At 43.0% G+C, this 18,524-nt stretch overlaps 1 protein-coding gene across 5 annotated transcripts in view; it reads right to left on the bottom strand.

Moving 5' to 3' along the window:
- Window positions 1-1,461: 1,461 nt before the first annotated feature.
- Window positions 1,462-18,524, bottom strand: part of sec22a (SEC22 homolog A, vesicle trafficking protein) — an 83,973-nt gene continuing 66,910 nt past the window's right edge. For 2 of the 5 annotated variants that reach the window (XM_038790083.1, XM_038790084.1), the window contains 2 exons: window positions 5,508-5,573; window positions 1,462-3,913 (listed from right to left, as the gene is read on the bottom strand). In XM_038790083.1, coding sequence (XP_038646011.1) covers window positions 3,713-3,913; window positions 5,508-5,573 — 267 coding nt within the window. In that variant the 3' untranslated portion in view covers window positions 1,462-3,712. Of the gene's footprint in view, window positions 3,914-5,507; window positions 5,574-6,583; window positions 6,682-8,556; window positions 10,231-18,524 lie in introns of those variants that run through there. The other 3 variants (XM_038790085.1, XM_038790087.1, XM_038790088.1) reach the window with 3 other exon arrangements.

Genomic DNA, 18,524 nt, shown 5'->3' with positions numbered 1-18,524 from the left:
TTACCTTTTATATATTGAAAAATCTCTTCCTATCTTCCTGTGGTACCAATTAAGTGGGCGGCTTTGTTCTGGATGATGTTAAGCGCCTTGAGTGTTTTTGGTGCTGCAATCATGTAGGTAAGTGGAGAGTATTACGTCACACTCCTGACTTGAGCCTTGTAGATGGTGGACATATGTTGGGGAGTCAGGTAACTTGCCACAGGATTCCCAGCCTCTGACCTGCTCTCATAGCCACAGTATTGATATGGCTAGTCCAGTTCAGTGTCTAGTCAATGGTAGCCCCCAGGATGTTGATTGTGGGGTTTCAGCAATGGTAATACCATTGAATGTCAGGGGGAAGATGATTAGATTCTCTCATGTTGCGGATGGTCATTGCCTGGCACTTGTGTAGCTTGAATGTTACTTGTCGCTTATCAGCCCAAACCTGGATATTGTCCAGTTCTTGCTGCATTTGGACATGGGCTGCTTTAGTAGCTAAGCAGTTGAAAATTGAACATTGTACAGTCATCAGTGAACATACCTACTTCCGACCTTATGATGAAGAGAAGGTAATTGATGAAGGAACTGAAGGTGCTGGCCTAGGACACAATCCTGAGGAACTCCTGCAACAATGTCCAGGAAGTAGAGACAGTGGATGGGGAGAGGGCTAGAATCAATAGCAAAGGTTGCATAATTTGTGCTGGGAGCTGAAGACAATGACTCCAGTCTTCTCATAGAATTTACAGTGCAGAAGGAGGCCATTCATCCCATCGAGTCTACACCGACCCCTGGGACCCTACCTAAGCCCACACCCCCACCCTATCCCGTAACCCAGCTACCCCACATATCTTTTGGACACTATGGGGTAATTTAGCATGATCAATCCACCTAACCTGCACATCTTTGGATTGTGGGAAGAAACCGGAGCACCTGGAGGATACACACGCAGACACGGGGAGAACGTGCGGACTCCGCACAGACAGTGACCCAAGCCGCGAATCAAACCCGGATCCCTGGCGCTGTGAAGCAACAGTGCTAACCACTGTGCTACCGTGATGCGCCTCATGGGGCCTATGCCGCAACTTATAACTAGAGGAAATTTCTGCTCATCATAAAACAGTCCAAGAAGATATATGCAGTGAAGGAGTCAAGATGTGCGATGGGGCTGCTGGCCTCTTGACTGTGGCTGATGGATTCCAGCATTAGAAATGTGGAAGGCCATAGATAGATCCTTAAGAGACGCTACAGGTAATAACACAGGGATGAGAAGAAATTGTTGGTGATGTTCCAGCTATGATTGAATAGATGAGTGGAAAAGAAAACGAGGGAAATCCCACTGAGCTGAACAATTGAAATTCCTTTCTACTTCATCCTGGATATCGGAAATTCTAAATGATGCGCATACATTATTGATTTTGCTTATGTCAATCAAGTTGCAAGTGTGCATTCCATTCTTTATGGGTTAATTGAGTAGATTGGTACTGGAGTTGAGGTCAGTTTATTTGGAATTATTTGATACAAATTTTGCTGTATTCCTGTTAGTGTTCATGATACTTCAGACACGATTCAAAGTAGATGAAATCTAAAACTCTGCCACGGATTAAGCTATCTGTATCATTTAAATTCAACGCATGAACCTGACATTTCAGCAAAGCTGAGGTGGTAGCTAAGTCAACCACAAGTAATTTGAATCAATTTAGTGGGATGTCAAATTTTCTCTGGGGCAAAGTGCACAGTGACCTTCCTTCCCTCTTTCCAATGATAAGAGGGATATGGGGCAAAGGCTGGTACGTAGCATTTAGGTGCAGATCAACTATGAACTCACTGAATGGCAAAACAGGGCTCGCAAGGCTAAATAACCTCTTCCTCATGACCCTAAGGTCGGCTTCAAACCTGGTAGCTAGAAATCATCTTAAAAGTGCATTCAGAAGTCTTCCCCTCATACTTTGTGCTTGTATATGAAATAGGGAGTCCTGATTAACCAAATTGCAACACATTTCCTTGTCTTATCCCATTTCTCCCCCAATTTTATTTGCGAGTTACTCTCTCCAACCACCCAAGGGCCTGTTGTCCTTAAACCATTGCTTCCCTTCAATGGGATTCAGTGAGGAAGCAAGCTACAGACTCATCCATGCCCTGCAGGCCCAAATGGACAAAACAGTTACCAGAAAGAGCAAGGAAACAGTGGGACCTGAAGTTAGATCCAAAGGATGATAGAACTCTACTTGCTTCGAACCTGTTACATCAGTAAGCTTTGCCAGTTGCAATCGAAGGCCACAGAACTGTTACCTTAACTGTTCCTCTCCCCACAGACGCTGAAGACCTGCTGGGTATTTCCAACATTGTCGATTTTTAGGAAGGATGCATGTGCACCTTTAGGCTGAATAACATTTGAAAAAGTTACATGACAATGTTATTTCTTTTGATGGGAAGCTGGGAATAGCTATAGGAAATGCCATACTGGAGGTTTCATCAAATATATACAGTGACAATGTATTTTGAACTGGAGAAAGCATTTGGGATTACTAGATTCTCTAAATATATACCTTACTTATTTTATTTCTTATCGATTTTCTATAAAAGTCTGGAACATATTTGTGTACTGTATATAGACATTCGCACACGTTGTACTTTTCCTAAGAGAGTATATGTCTCACCAACAACTGTGAACATCCAATCAGAAAATAATTTAGATCCCAACAGTGACGTGTGGGTGTAGCAAGGTACCAGGCATGGGCTGGGAGAGAGTGGATTCAATCCCGCGATTGTTGACAAATTCAGAAAGGCACATCTCAAAACAAAGGCTCCATTCTTCACGACTATGTCTCTGTGCAAAATGAGAATCGTGGGGCACACTTGCACTTAGCCTCTTATCAGTGAGTTACAAGATGGCACTAGCAAGGAGCTTGGCAATCGGTTCACTTGCTTCTGTGGATTTTGGGGAGGGCAGAAAGGATTAGTGTTAAAGAGAGCAAGTTTAAATGAGGAGGTAACCCAGGCAAATTCAGACAGGATGGCATAAACAAGTGCGGCTGGCTGAAAAGGGAAGGTTGGTTGAATGACAAATATTGATTCGGACACAGAAGACAACTCCCCTGACTTTCTTCACAATCGTGTGATCTATAACAAGCAGCTGCTGAGGAAGACAGACCCTTGGTATAACAATCCATCAGCGTCAGCACCCCCGCAGTCCCCGGTATGTGTTCAAGTCACTGGAAAAGGACATGAAAGCACAGCTTTCAAAACCCTTGTGATCAGCACTCTTGCACAAAGAATGGTAGCTTAAAATTAAAGTGACAGAGCTGCCAGCTCCCTCAGGGTCATACCCCAAGTATGAAACACTGCTTTCTGAAGAGAATCAAAAACAAACTGGAAGTACAATTAAAAGGATAAAAGGGATAGTTCAATCTGAACAAAGAACTAATGTAACATCCAGGATTTTTCTACCTGCATGTTGAAACAGGTGGACGTTTATATATATATTGCAGCAATAAGACAGTAAGGAACTGACGGCAGAAATTTGTCTTCACAATTTTTGATTAGTAGCTTTCAATTTTAGAGGGCAGCATTTTTCCACATTTCTGAAGAACTCAAAACACATTTTTCCCCATTTGGCCCATTAAATTGTCCCTCTTTGTAAAAAAAAAAGCCGAATTCTTTGTCCCAGACCATTGTGTGCTTCCCATGGAATCATAAATCTCCTGAAACAGGCACCTTCTATAGTCACAGAATCTTAGACGTTGTAGTCTGGGGCTTTTCCCTGTGGCTGCCTCATTCGTGTCTGCAGAGTCGCAAAAGCAGCCACCGTGACGTGAAACAGAATCTGCCAGGTATTGCGGAGTTCATGCAGGTACAGGTTGCACAGGCAGACCAAACCGAACATCAGAAACGATTTCACATTCCTCCGTCCACTGTAGCACCCCAGCAAGTAACACTGAAAGAAAACGCAGATTTGAAAAGGAATCATTTTTTTTTGTTGCAAGATTCAATGCGGTGTAAAATAAACCTGGTGCAATAAAACGAGTTAATCTCCACGATATTGGCAGGGCTTGTACAAATAATAAAGCTTCTATTTTTCCCCAGCTGAAAGAAAATGACCAACTCAGTTCAAAGCCCAACTCTAAAAAAATGAGGCGAAATTATGCCAACTTGAGTTAGAGGGAGAGACTGAGGTAGCTGGGAATGTTTACAGCAGGGAAGAGATATTGGGAGGCTTTATTTAAGCAGCTCAAGTTCTGATGGAAAAAGATAATCTATTTATTAACAAACTGTTTGACAATACTGCAAATTCTAATTAGTGGTAGTGACTCTGACCTAGAGCTAAGAGAATTCAGGTGGAACAATCTCACACACGGGGTAAATAATTCAATGGGTCAGTTGTACGGTGATTTTTAGACAGATTTTTCTCATCAGTTGAGCTGGACAGAAGACGGAATTTATTTTTCTGCACTGCTTTATACAACCACAGGTATGCCTGGTGTGCTTTTGCTCAAAAACTACTGTTGAATCTTGATATTTGGCACCATGTCCACTGCAGCGTAGTAGTGGAGGGCTGAAAGAAATTCCTATCTAAATGGCACAGTACAAAAAAAACAGTATTACCGTTACTACATTGCTTCCATTAATGCATTTGGTCCTGGGTTACCTTTAGTCACAATCCTAACTTCACCGTTGCAAAGTTCAACAGCAGTTACAGGACGCACAGCACAGACTGTGACAGAAGCCTGCTTGGTATATAATTTACTGCAGGCATTGGAAAGTATCAAAAGGGGAAAGAGAAATCTGTTTGCAAACTATCTGCCTGAGCAACAGCGGATGGTCTGCAGAGGTTATTTATTGGCTATTATCTGGGGCATTCCGAGGATGCGAAAGGCACCATGTTAATGCAAGTTCTATTTTTCTGTCGATCTGCATCTGTGCAGCAAAAGACATGCTTCCGTTTAGCTGGCAATAGCAAAATTCCAGAAGTGACCAAAGGCAGTACTTACAAAATTGCAGCTCAGTGGGGAATACAGGTTAGATCAAGAGAGTCAATAACATTATAAACTGTACTTGCAATGAAAGCAACCCTTTGGTCCCTTTAATCTTATCCTTCCAGAAAATCAACCGTAGCCCTCTTCTCATTATAGCAGCTTGCCATTCAGAAATGTCCGACATTACTCAGCTTTCCTGATGATTGCCCTTTGTGTACAGAAATATTTTCTGACAGTGATACCTGCCCTTGGTTGCACTGAACTTACATAGCTTCTTTCTTTCCCCGAGCCTGACACAGCTGGAATCAATGTTTACTTTATCGCATTAACTATCACAAGAGGTATTTTTCACAGCTAAAGGCAAGAATGGTAACAAGAACTTAATAAAACAGACATTGTAGCCGAAGGGATTTCTCAGCAGCTTTGACAAGGTAGCGATGTGTTTCCACGTGTTAGACACCTGGCTGCACGCCACGCCACCCCACCCCACCCCCCCCCCCCCATGAAACAAAAAGCAAACATTCACCTGAAATTGCACAATGACTGGAAACTTACTTGATACAAACACGCGGCAGTCCCAATGAAAAAAACAGCAACATTGTTGAATTCCTCCTCATCGTCCTGTTTGATTTAAAAACAAGTCTGTGTTATTCAGAGTGCGGGGAGACAGGTGAAAGCATTCTCTCTGAAAACGACAGCATCCACATCACTCGTCCTACCACTACTACTGAACATGCAGGCGGCAGAGCTCAGGTTAACATTTCAGCTTCTTGGGTTTACGGCACAGACTGAAACGAGAAGCGACAGGAGAGGCAGAAATATAACCGATTTGTTCAGCTGGTATCTATTTGAACATCACAGAAGTGTTCCCTTAAATTACAAAAAAAGGATATATATGGGGAAACTGTTGGATTACTACAATTGTCCTTTTACCCTAGGCTTCAGTGTGAATCTGGTTCAGGTTAAGGGAATGAAAGCAGTCTCTCAGTTGACTCCAAAGATCCTATGTGAAGTGCCTCAACCTTTTCTATTAGGCGTGAATGCACATTTTAAAATAGACAAATAGGCAAAATTTGACAGTCATCCAGACTCGAAACATTCATTCCCTTTTCCCATCACAGATGCTGTCAGACCTGCTGAGATGGTCCAGTATTTTTTGTTTTTGTTAAAATAGACCAGAAAGGCAGTGGTGTGAGAAAGCAAAAAGCAGTCAGTCTGGCCTTCTGAAGCTAAAGGAGGGCAGACATTTCTCCTCGGCTGCCTTTGTTATAACCCGACTGGTCAAATGTTTATTGCTGATACCATGTCTTGAACTGGGAGCATTGCATGCAAAAAAAGGAAACCCCCACAAGCAAGTAAAAGAAGGGAACTAAACCGTGGGTTCAATGTTCATTAAGAATTGTTAGGGTACCCCTCTTGCTGTCAACACATATTGTATTACACACAAAGCCACACAGAGGCTCTGGGTTAATTACTGATCTCGAGAGTTAGCTGCAGCACGGGACTGGGTGTGGGATATCAAATGCCCTTTGGCTCGGGAGACAAAGAATTCAGTCAGAATTCCTGCTTCTGACTGACTTCCACCGACAACCTCCTGCTGTACGCGTGCAGACAGGATCAGGCCCAACTCCCCTCGTCGTCTGGGATCTGCAGATGACACCCATCGTTTAGATTCGCACTGGAGGTATTCGCTGAGGTACGAGGGCAGCTGGTGCCTGTGGGACTGTACCTGGGCCAGGAAGAAATGGGTAAAATAAACCATCTGAAGCGTCAAATAACGAGCACACGGGCCATCATTCCAGCAGGGGGCCATGTAACACCACAGCCTCAATTCAAATCACCATTCATTCACCTGCTCAAAAAAGCTTGAAATGCAGTAACTGTCTGAGTGAGTGAAACCATTACAGGTCACAGCACATTTAGTCTGAAGAATTGATCTGCTTGCTAGCTAATCCCTTCAGATTCCAACACAGCAGAATAGATTACTTGCATCCTTTGAAAACAGTAACAGCATTAAAATGAAACATCATAAATATGCACTGAAATGCAAGATTACCGTGCGACGTTAAAATGCAGCATGGTGTTAAATTGTGTTCCGAAACCTAGTCTGGATCAGTCCAGGCCCAAATCTTTGACTCCTTCAGGGGTGGCCAGAGCATTGTTGCTTTTCATGAAACTGATTTTGGGGAGGGGGGGGGGGGGGGGGGGGGGGGGGGGGGGGGGGCTTCGATCCGTGGTACTATTTGCACCCAGTGATAAAGAGCTTTCATTTTTCTCACATGTGCATCAGGTATACTTGCGGATCGATTTTATTTTGTGGTGGCAGCTGGTTACTCAATGATTGTGCCCCGCACTTTGTTGATTTGATTCTAGTCAGGTATCAGTGCCGCCATGGTGACTGAACATGACATTATTAACGGACAAGAAATTTTACAAGAAAGTATGAATATATCAATTTAATACAAGCGAGTCAGTTGGGTGGCAGGTGCCACAGTGGTTAGCACTGGGACTACGGCGCTGAGGATCCGGGCTCGAATCCCGGCCCCGGGTCACTGGCCGTGTGGAGTTTACACATTCTTCCCGTGGATTTCACCCCCACAACCCACTGGGTTAAATCGCTTGCTTTTAAAACAGACCAAGGCAGCCCAGCAGCATGGTTCGATTCCCCTAACAGCCTCCCCGAACAGGCGCCGGAATGTGGCGACTAGGGGCTTTTCACAGTAACTTCATTTGAAGCCTACTCGTGACAATAAGCGATTTTCATTTAATTTTTTCATTTCAGATGTGCAGGCTAGGTGAATTGGCCACGCTAAATTGCCCCTTAATTGGAAAAAAAAATAATTGGATACTCTCAAATTAAAAAAAAGTGTGTCAGTCACCTTCTACACTGTGGGAACCCCTTCAGATGGTTCTCAGAGGGGGAGATTAGCTCCTACAAAATGCACACAGCAGACAACAGGGAGCCAATGGATGTGGTATATCGGGATTTCCAGAAAGCTTTTGACAAGGTGCCACATAAAAGGTTGCTGCATAAGTTAATGATGCATGGTGTTAAGGGTAAAGTAGTAGCATGGATAGAGGATTGGTTAATTAATAGAAAGCAAAGAGTGGGGATTAATGGGTGTTTCTCTGGTTGGCAATCAGTGGCTAGCGTTGTCCCTCAGGGATCAGTGTTGGGCCCACAATTGTTCACAATTTACATAGATGATTTGGAGTTGGGGACCAAGTGCAATGTTTCCAAGTTTGCAGACGACACTAAGCCTATTCCTGCTCTTAGTTTTTTGTTCCAAGGTGAGTGGTAAAGCAAAAAGTGCAGAGGATACTGGAAGATTTGCAGAGAGATTTGGATAGTATAAGTGAATGGGCTAGGGTCTGGCAGATGGAATACAATGTTGACAAATGTGAGGTTATTTTGGTAGGAATAACAGCAAATGGGATTATTATCTAAATGATAAAATATTAAAACATGCTGCTGTGCAGAGAGAACTTCTTCACCCAAAGGGTTGTGAATCTATGGAATTCTCTGCCCAGTGAAGTAGTTAAGGCTCCTTCATTAAATGTTTTCAAGATAAAGATAGATCGTTTTTTGAAGAATAAAGGATTATGGTGTTCGGGCGGGAAAGTGGAGCTGGGTCCACAAAAGATCAGCCATGATCTCATTGAATTGCGGAGCAGGCTCGAAGGGCCAGATGGCCTATTCCTGCTCTTAGTTTTTATGTTCCAAGACAGTGAGGGCGGAGCAGCAGAGGCTGCTGGACTCCATTCTTGAGGTGGACCCCAACGCCAGAGTTGTTGGCAAGTAGGAAAAAGCTGGTGACACAATTCCAGCTATTGTCAACAAACATAGCAGGGGCCAGCTTCGACACTCGAGCGGCATGTTTTATGAATATGGGAAGACCAGTTGCCTCTTAGCTCACCAACAGAAGTGACAGGCAGCTTCCAGCAAGATTGTATAGGTATGCGCCTTGGGAAGCAGCCTGGTTTCCGTCCCTCCTCAGGTCAATGCAGCTTTTGAATGGTACTATTGGGGTCTCTATAGATCGGCTGAAGGATCGGTCATGACGGACCTTTTGGACAACCTATCAATCCCAGCTGTGGAGGGGGAGAGGAGCAAGGAGTTGGAATCGCAGTTAGGCCCTGATGAAAGTATAAAATGCATTGGGTTGAAGCAGACTGGTAAAGCCCCTGGTTTCCCCATTGAATTTTATACAAAGTTAGCACAGCAGTTGTTTCCCTGGTTGCCAAAAAGGCGTTTGATAGAGTGGAGTGGGAATATCTGTTTACGTTTCTTGGGAGTTTTGCTTTGGAAACAAGTTTATCACCTGGATTCAATTATGCGTTGGGCTCCCACTGCTAGTGTTCATACGAATGCTCTAAACTCTGGCTGCTTCCTGTTGTCTCCACTCCTGATTGCCGTGGCAATATAACCACTTGCTATAGTGCTGAAGTCCTCAGTTAAGAAATGTGGCGACTAGGGGCTTTTCACAGTAACTTCATTGAAGTCTACTTGTGACAATAAGTGATTATTATTATTAATAAGTGGAAGGGGATAAATCAGGAGGGGTGGAGCATCGCTGTTTCCCTTTATGAGGATGACATACTTCTCTGTATTACGGACCCAGTACCCTCAATGGACAAGATAATGAAGCTGGATAGGAGTTTTGGCTCCTTCACTGGGTACAAGTTGAACTTGGACAAGTGTGAATACTTCCTGGTCAACCCCCCAGGGAGGAGAGCCCAACTAGGATACTACCTTTTCGCCTTGCCAAGACTAGCTTTTATTATCTGGGATCAGGCGGACCCACAATCGGGTCTCGCTTCATAAATTAAATTATACTAGTCTGGTTAATGGTGTCAAGTCCGACCTAGTGGGATAACCTCTCCCTGTCCTTGGCAGGCAAGGTTCAAGCTGTCAAAATGAACCTACTCCAGAGATTTTTTTTTTCTTTTTCAATGTCTCCCCATTTTGCTTCCCAATTCGTTTTTTGTCAAAGATAATAAATTAATGTTCTCTTTTATTTGGGTGAGTAAGACTCCAAGGATCCGTGGGCTTTGCTCCAAAAAGATAGGCAGTCTGGGGCGTGGCCCAATTTATTGTTCTACTATTGGGCAGCCAATATTCAGAAGATGTTGTGGTTCATTGATCCTGGTTCCATATGGAGCCAATGGAATCGAGCTCCTGCACAGTTCCCAGTCTTGGTGCAATAGTAACGGCATTGTTGTCTTTCTCTCCAGTATGATTTTCCCTGAATCCACTGGTGGTGTTCATCTTGAGAATCTGGAAGCAGTTCAGGCAGCATTTTAAGTTCTGTTCCCTGTCTTCGCTAGCCCCTATCTGCAATAACCACCTTTTTCTGCCACGGGACGGGACAGGAAGGGTTTGGAGACTGTTTGTGGAGGGGAGATTTGCCAGTTTTAAGGAGCTGGAGAAATTCCAACTGCCTGGTTCCATTTTTTTTTAATACTTTCAGATTCACGATTTTCTGCGCAAGGCATTGCCCTCCTTTCCCTTGGCATCACCCTCTTCCTTGTTGAAGAGGATTTTGTCTTTGACTGGGAACAATTTGTCCTCGCCTTCGACTCACTAATAGCCTGGAGACGAGTTCTGCTGGGGTAGGGTCTCCTACTCAGCTCAGTGCCTTGGCTTGGGTGGGTGATATGTCTTTCTGGTATTTGGAGACGGTTAAGTACACCATTAGAGGGTCGGCAGGGTCGTGGAAGGGTTCTACCCAAGATGGCAGTCATTAATTTCCTTTTTTAAGGAGCTAGTCACTGTCAGCGGTTAGGAGGCTTAGTTTAGTTTTGGGGGTTAAGTTAATGTGTTTCTGCTTGTTAGTCTTGTTCCTTTATTGTGTAACCTTTGTTAATTGTTTTGTAGAATTGTGTTCATTATGAAAAAACTTTAATAAACAGATTTATTTTAAATGCAGCATGTTTCATTGATTTGAGAGAACAGTAAATGAAGAAAAAGTACTCTGGGCTTTGTATAATTTTCCAACAACTGCGTAGCACTGAATAAAGAGACTGATTTCCAGGAAGAACTCTTGACTACGCAGTGTAGGAAGATGCCTGGGTGCTACGTGCTACAACTCGACAGGCTTGTGCCAGTAATTACAGATGAAGAAGCCCTTAGGGGATGGCATTCAGCCAAGCACTCTCCTACAGCGAAGAAAGGAAAAGAACTGCCAGCAAATATTTCCAATGGATTTGCCCAATGGCCAGTTACAATGGCATGTCAAGGACAATATGCTTGGCTGCAACCCAAAGTAGGGGCTTAGAGTGTAGCATAAGGACACGTGGAAGAGGATTTAACAACTGCTCCGCTGGCAAAACTCTCACCCAACATAGACTATTATTTGCCACGAATCGAACTATTTGTGTCACAAGTGGACAATTATTCTGGATTACCCATGACACTTATTACCAGGAACAGAAGTGTAACGGTACAGTTATGGAGCTAGTGATGCAGAGTCATAGACTAATTAACCCGGAGACACAAATCTCAATACAGCAGCTGAGGAAATCAAATTCAGTTAATTAAGTAAATCTGGAATAAAAAACCAGGATCAGTAATGGTGACCGTGAAACTACTGGCTGTGATTAAAAACTCTTTTAAAAAATAAAACCCACTAGCCATTGCAATGTGGTTGACTCTCTACCTGCCCTTTGAAATGGCTTAGCTGGTAAATTGTGATTAACCACTACTTTTTCCGAGGATAATTTGGGTTTGGCACCATCACCCACATCCCTTCCAGCGGGTAAAAGACCATTCAGTCCATCAGTCCGACAGAGAATCTACACAAACCAGTCATCAGTTGCACCCTCAGTGACAATCTCATGAGGGAATGGTTCTGCACAAAGATTTCCGAAACAATTTATTCCAGACAATCCGTACACCGCAATTAGTAAAGGATTAGTGGTGCCCCGGGGATCATTTGATTATTGTAGTCTCATTGCCATTACAGCCTTTAGCCCAGTACTCAATTAACAATTACATAAGAAATGTCACTTAGTGTTTCACCGACAAAATAAATCACTAATGAGTTTAATTTAAGGAGAATGAAGTTGAATTTGTAATCACTCCGGATGTCCCAAAGTGCTGTTCAGCCAATGGTCACTGTTGTAGGAAATGGGGAAATCCAGAAATAGGGGCGCCCATTCTACAAAGCAAGATCTACACACAGCAATGAGCAGATATTCTGCTTTTTTCTTATTGTGATGTTGGTCAAGGAATAAATATTGTTCAGGATGTCTGGAAGACCACTACCCAAGAGTGCCATGGGAACTTTTAAACCCAACTGAGGGGTAGACAGAGCTTCCGATTAACAAAACAATTGAAATGTGGCACATCCACCAAGACTGGAGTATCAGCCTTAATTATATATTCTAGTCTCTGAAATGGAGCATGAACCCATAACGTACTGATTTAAACTGAGCGACTTCCCTAGTTACTGACTCCAACCTTCTCTCGGGCAACAGTCTACTCACAACCCTGTTGTCACATTAGACCGAGACAAAATTACAACCTTGACTAAGACTGAGACCATTTATTTCCATCTATGTAACATGCCAAACGTTGCCTGTCTCAGCTTATCTGCTACTGAAACTCTCCTTCAAGTCTTTGTTACCTCTCAACATGACTATTCCAATGTACTCTTGGCTGGTCTCCCACAATCTCCCCTCCCTAAACTGTAAGTCATCCAAACTCTGCTGCCCATGTCTTAACTTGCACCAAGTCTTATCATGCCTGTGCTCGATGACCCACACTGGCTTCCCGTCAAGCAACACCTTGGCTTTAAAATAATCACCTCTGTTTTCAGCTCCTTCCAGGCCTCACTCCTCCCCATCTCTGTCATCCCCTGCAGCCCCACTGCCATCTTGAGAAATCTAAGCTCCTCTAACCTTGGCCTCAAGCATCCCCAATTTTAATCACCCCATTTGCTGGTGGTTGTACCTCAGATACCTAGGCCCTAAACTTTGGTATACCACCCCTACACCTCTATCTAGCTTTCCTTCTTTAACCCACTGTTTAAAACACACCACTTGTGATTATTTGACCTAATATCTCCTTTTGTGGTACAGTGTCATATGCTGTTTTACAATGCTCCTGTAAAACATTTTGGGACATTTTATTACTATAAAGGCACTGTACAAGCTGTATGGTGGTGCTGAATCTGCAAGTGCATCCCAGGGACATGAATTATGCACCTCATATGACCCAGTAGTTTTCTATCCAATAAACCACAAGTCCTGTTCGATACTAATATTCAGAGTCAGCGGCAGAGAAGATGCATTGAAAAGGAACTAGAACCAATTTTCCCCTTATATTTTATTCACTCTTCCTCCAACTCTAAAGGTTAGAAAATAAGCAAAGAAAAATCCAACAAAGGACTGTGACCTTCTATTTCAGAAAAATCAAATATATTTTTAGATGTGTCACACTGTAACCCCATGTTAAGAGCCAAATTCTTCACAGAAGGCAAGAGCTGTCAGCTGCAGAAGCAAAGCTAAAAGTGGCCCTTTTTCCCAGGACTATAATGTCAAAGCTTTCTCTCCTGTTTCCCCCACTTTAATCAGAAAATGCTGTAAATACTCAGGTCAGGCAGCAGCCAGAGAGAGAGAGAAACAGGGTTAACTTTTTACAATTCTTACTAATGATCATCATCTGAAACAGCGTCTTTTACAATAGTCGTATGGTAGTACAGAACTTGTGTTCAGAAATAGAGTTAGTTTAAATAATTTATTTTGTACTATGTGTGTTAGACATAAGGTCTAAGGTTTAAGTTTAATTTGTGTTTCTGTATTGGCATGCTGGATTAAAACTTTATCTTCAAATTAAACAAAGATGCCTCCATGTCTATAGACTTTAGTTTCACTTTAAACTTTCCCTGCATTGTAATGAAGGGTTATGGTGCAAAAACAATTACAGGCTTTAAATAAAACTAAGCTGTTGTTTAGCAACCCGAAACTCACACTGAAAAGCAGAAGCAGTTGTTTCCAGTTTGGAAACAAGTAACCCAGAAACACAAGGTTTTTCACAGAAGCTGGCGGTACAGGTAGGACATTAAAGTAAGGGGCCAGAAGCAAGTCCCAGAAGAATAGAAAGTTCAAGAAACCAGGGAATAAAATGAGAATGTCCAGGAAGACTGAAATCAAAGGGACAAGGAACCAAAATCTGAACAAAGCACTGTTCACTGAAGTTAAAGGAACAAAGAGAGGCTCCTAGTTAAAGATTGAGCTGCAAGATGCAGACTTGGAGAAGTCAGCTCGTGAGAAGCCTGACAGCCAAAGCAGTCCTAAGATCGGTGATACCTTAATTCAGCCTGTGAAGCAGTGGTGTGATGTTGGAGTGGCTGGGTTATCTGAGAGATTGCGTGGAAGCTTGAATGCACATGGTTATCAAGAGCAGCGGACTACTGGAAGAAGAGGTTGAAAGCCTGGATGTGGATCCTTGGTGAAGGCATCTGAAAGAAAGCCTTGTTTGGGAGAAGATTTCAAAGTGTGTTCTTTGAGAATGGAATTTGTGGGCAGCACGGTGGCACAATGGTTAGCATTGCTGCCTACGGCGCCGAGGACCCGGGTTCGAATCCCGGCCCTGGGTCACTGTCCGTGAGGAGTTTGCACATTCACCCCGTGTCTGCGTGGGTTTCACCCCCACAACTCAAAGATGTGTAGGATAGGTGGATTGGCCACGCTAAATTGCCCCTTAATTGCCCCTTAATTGGAAAAAAAAAAATTGGGTACTCTAAATTTATTTTAAAAAAGAGAATGGAATTTGGAAACCCTTCTGTGAAAGCCAGAATTCCAGTGAGACCAGTTAACTCACAATGTAACAAGCATCTAGGGGGATTTGATGAGAAATCCACGGAAGTTGTATCGGTCACTTAGTTTCAGTGTTAGTTTCAGTGTTCAGTTTTAGTGTGTATGACCACATTTCACCTATTGACTTATATCAACTCTGTATTTACAGAGAACATTAGTGTATAAGGTAAAGTTTGTAACTTGTGTTATCCTGATAAATTTGTATATATCTGTAAAGGTATAGTTGGGATGAAGGAGTAGTGTATTATACTTAATCTTTTCTTGTTTAACAAATGTTTTCTTCTTTTATTAAAAGTAATTGGTCACTCTGACTATTACCTTTCACGTCTCTAAACAAAACATAAAAGTTGTGATCTATTGAGCTGGAATTCGGCTCAGTCTGCACAGTAGTAACATCGATTAGTATTGCAACACTTGTGCATTGCTTTTTTAAAAATTTTTAAAAATTTAGAGTACCCAATTATTTTTTCCAATTAAGGGGCAATTTAACGTGGCCAATCCACCTAACCTGCACATCTTTGGGCTGTGGAGACGAAACCCACGCAAACACGGTGAGACTGTGCAAACTCCTCACAGACAGTGACCCACCGTGCTGCCCCACTTGTGCATTGCTAAAAAATAAATAATACTTTCACAAGGTTTTTGTCCTGCACTCATCTGGCAATTCACAAGAATACCAAATGTAATGGGAGCAACAATTTATACCGTATAAGAAGAGAGTGCTTATTGGCTGGCAAGAGGACTCTGTTTGGAAGAGGTGTTGCCTTGGAGAATGTGCCAGTTGGTGAGTGCAGGACAAAAGGCTTCGACAAACAAAGTCTCTTTTGCAGTGATACTTTCAGAAGTGCTGTCCTCAATTAGATAATCATGCAGGTTTTAAATATTAATGGCAACACCATTATCTGACTTTATTGGGGGGGGGGGGGGGGGGGGGGGGGAATTCTATTAATTGTATCTATGACTCTGCAGAAAGGGTTTTTAAAAAAAAAATCCTCCAGTTGCTAGTCTTACTTTTGACTGGTTAACCTTGTGTTTTCAACTGTTTCAGCTCCGTTGGTGCTACAATCCAATTCTTGGAGCATTTAAAAAATCCTTGGTCACATTGACTCTCAATCTTCCTTTCTGTACTTGAAACAAGTGTTGTTGTTTTGTCTTCAGAACTTGGAACAACAGGGCACTAAATCATCGGTGTCACGCCTCTGTGAAGCCTTTCCAACATATCAATATACTTTATATGGCAAGTTACCAAAACAACAGAGTAACCCATCTGTGGCCTCAGCAATTGTGTATACAAGGTTAGAACAACTTAGGTTAAATCAAATGCCCTCAAGATACATCAGTTGATGCAGTCCTACGCCTCTTTCTTTCGGTTGTACCAGTCCCATAACTTCTGGATGTGGAAATCTCCTGTGAATCACAGTACGACCTCTTGCACCATCTCATGCCTAAACAATCTCTTAATCTCATGTCTACTGCAGTTCCCATTATTACTTTGTTGAATTTATGAAGACTAATTTCTACTCTGATTATCTGCAGTCTCCCCTTTTGCTGTGGTAAACACCGTTTCAATTGCTATCATGCTTCATAGAGTCACAGAATGGTTACAGCACAGAGAGTGGACAATCAACCCATCATGCCTATGCCAGCTCTCATTGACAGGAGGAGGAAAGTGATTGGCAAACTCTTTTAAAAATAGCAAGTGGTTATGATCCGGAATACACTGCTCGAAAGTGGGATGGAGACAGATATAAATGCTGTTTTCAAAAGGGAATTGGAAAAGCACCAGAAGCGAAAATAAATTGCAGGGGTTGCAGTTGCATTCATATTGAATTTAATTCAGCCATTAAGTAACATCCAGCTACAATGTTGATCCATTCATTTTGCATTACAGCCAATGTATTAACAAGGGAAAGAACAACCACATGGAATACTTAAAACAAGCTGAAGGAACAAATTTGGGAGCAAAGTTCTCAACAAAATATATTTGGGGGAACTTTACAACCCACCCCCTCCCCAACCCCCGGAGCAGGCTGGCATTTGCTGGCAAATTCAGGCTGGCAAATTCAGTCATCATGGTGGCTATTGTCTACCTGCCTCCACTGGTCATTTACCAGCGGCGGAGAGGGGCCGGCCGACTTGCACACCCTTGAGCCGATTGAGGTCTACAAGTGGCTAATCAATGATCACTTAATGGCCATCTTTCTGTCGCTGCAGTTGCTCCAATAATGGCTGGGGGTAGCATCAGCCATGTTTACCTGACAGCCTAGTCAGGGCGTGAGGCACGATCTACCGTTTGGTCACCCTGTACCCTTTGTAATGGTGCCTCAGCACCCCTCTCCCCCCCCCGAATTCCTTTGCTGTGCCTGCCAGATTGGCCCTGGCAAACACCCCCCCCCCCCCTCTCCCTTTTAGCCGAGTACCGAGCTTGACTAACAAACACTGTTGGGGCTAGTGTGCAGTCCCAGTAGTGGCCATCTCTGCTAGCAGCACTGCTGGGACCAGAGATCTGCTGGACATTTAATTGGCCGGAAGCTCTCGAAGGCAGGACCGTTTCCCAGATGGGGAAGCGCTCGCTTAGCCTGAGCCCCAAAGGCCATAAAATCAACTTGACGCTTCCCAGCGAGGCCGAGGTGGCCTGCATGTACAATTCCACTCTTTAAACTATGGACTTCGCTTTGGAGAATAACACCGTAAACCAAACCACACCGTTACTAGTTTTATAATCACTTAGCATGGTGTCACTTGTGGTGGATGTTTACACAAATTGATCATAAGCACTTTCTGTCACAAGCCCAAATACCAAAGCAAAAACAGAAAGCTGGAAAACAACCAAATACATTGTTATGTCTACACATATTACAAGAGATGACATATGCTACAGCATATTCTGAGGGCAACAAATCACCTTGGGGTTTATTGATAAATTATTTTGCTTTTGCAGTTTAGGATGTCAGTTCCCAGTCACATTCAAACTTGCACTGGGGCTACTGCAAGTTGCAAGAGTTGTATTTGCATATATGCAGAAGATCAGTATTTGATTAAATCTCAAATTTTTGGTTTCTCTTTGCTTAATGATAAAAGTTGTTAATTACGACAATGCTTTAAGGTTCAAACTGTCAAGGGTCGATTTAGATGGAACTGAGGTTTTAGGGTTTGCTAAAATGACTGGATGATTCAGATTCATGCCACATGATTTCTTAGTCAAGGCAGTTCTAAAGTGAGAACAATGGGAGTACAGGCTAAGACTGTTGGAATCTGATTTGAAGAAGGTGCATCCTTTCTTGAGGTCCTGTTTACAATAACACCTATTATGCTTTGATTCATAACCTGTGAGTGTTCGTGAGAAACAGACTAGAGCGATAGAGAGATCTCACGCTCTTCTTAATAATTTAAAGAGTCATAATTGGAAAGGAACAAAGACATTAGTGAAATGAAAATCGCTTATTGTCACGAGTAGGCTTCAATGAAGTTACAGTGAAAAGCCCATAGTCGCCACATTCCGGCGCCTGTCCGGGGAGGCTGGTACGTGGCTGGTGCACCTCTACCCAGAGAAAGAAAGCATGGCAGTAGGGTTTATTTTTCTGTTATGGCTAACTGCTGAAAGGTAGTGCGTGGCAGAGTCGCTTTCTTAGTATCAAATAGAATTAATCACTTAATAAAATTGGAAAGTGCAATGGAATGTTTTTAACTTTTCCCCACACTCAAATGCAGAGATTGGTCATCGTGCCATCCATTGCCTGCCTGTGCTTA

The sequence above is a fragment of the Scyliorhinus canicula genome, chromosome 2, assembly GCF_902713615.1.
Source record: "Scyliorhinus canicula chromosome 2, sScyCan1.1, whole genome shotgun sequence".
Classification (NCBI taxonomy): domain Eukaryota; kingdom Metazoa; phylum Chordata; class Chondrichthyes; order Carcharhiniformes; family Scyliorhinidae; genus Scyliorhinus; species Scyliorhinus canicula.
Note: the sequence above shows the minus strand (reverse complement) of the source record. Positions and strands in the feature narration are given on the sequence as shown.